Source organism: Arachis ipaensis, chromosome B05 (genome assembly GCF_000816755.2).
Source record: "Arachis ipaensis cultivar K30076 chromosome B05, Araip1.1, whole genome shotgun sequence".
In the NCBI taxonomy this organism is placed as follows: Eukaryota; Viridiplantae; Streptophyta; class Magnoliopsida; order Fabales; family Fabaceae; genus Arachis; species Arachis ipaensis.
The window spans coordinates 144,948,231-144,948,654 of record NC_029789.2 but is presented as its reverse complement, the minus strand read 5'-3'; the positions used below and the strand labels follow the sequence as shown (position 1 = coordinate 144,948,654).

At 29.7% G+C, this 424-nt stretch overlaps 1 protein-coding gene across 1 annotated transcript in view; it reads left to right on the top strand.

Annotated features, from left to right (window-relative positions):
- LOC110272165 (probable 3-hydroxyisobutyryl-CoA hydrolase 3) overlaps positions 117-424 on the top strand; it is a 978-nt gene continuing 670 nt past the window's right edge. Inside the window, exon 1 of the mRNA XM_021124051.1 lies at positions 117-198. Coding sequence (XP_020979710.1) covers positions 157-198 — 42 coding nt within the window. The 5' untranslated portion in view covers positions 117-156. The remainder of the gene's footprint in view (positions 199-424) is intronic.

Genomic DNA, 424 nt, shown 5'->3' with positions numbered 1-424 from the left:
TCTAAAATAAAAATAAAATTAAAATTAAAATTAAAATCAGCAGGGCAGATGTTCTAATATTCGCTATAAAGCAAGTTATTATATTGTGCTAATTCCTAAAACCAGCAACTCTATATATCTCACTATAATAATATACAAATACGATTCATAACCGTAATGGCAATGACTCTGAATTTTAACTATGACACAGAAAACCAGGTTTACATATCTCTATCATGTTTCGGGTTTCTTCTTCTTCTTCTCTATCTGATCTCCCACATGCACCTTATTATGTTGAAATAAGATTGCAATATCGTCATGATTCTAGCAATTATATTTTAATTCTTCTTCATCATATCCATTTGCTTGTAACAATATGTTAATGGATTACAACACCAGTTTCTATCTAGTATCGTAGTCGCAGGGCTTCTTTGGTTTAATTTAT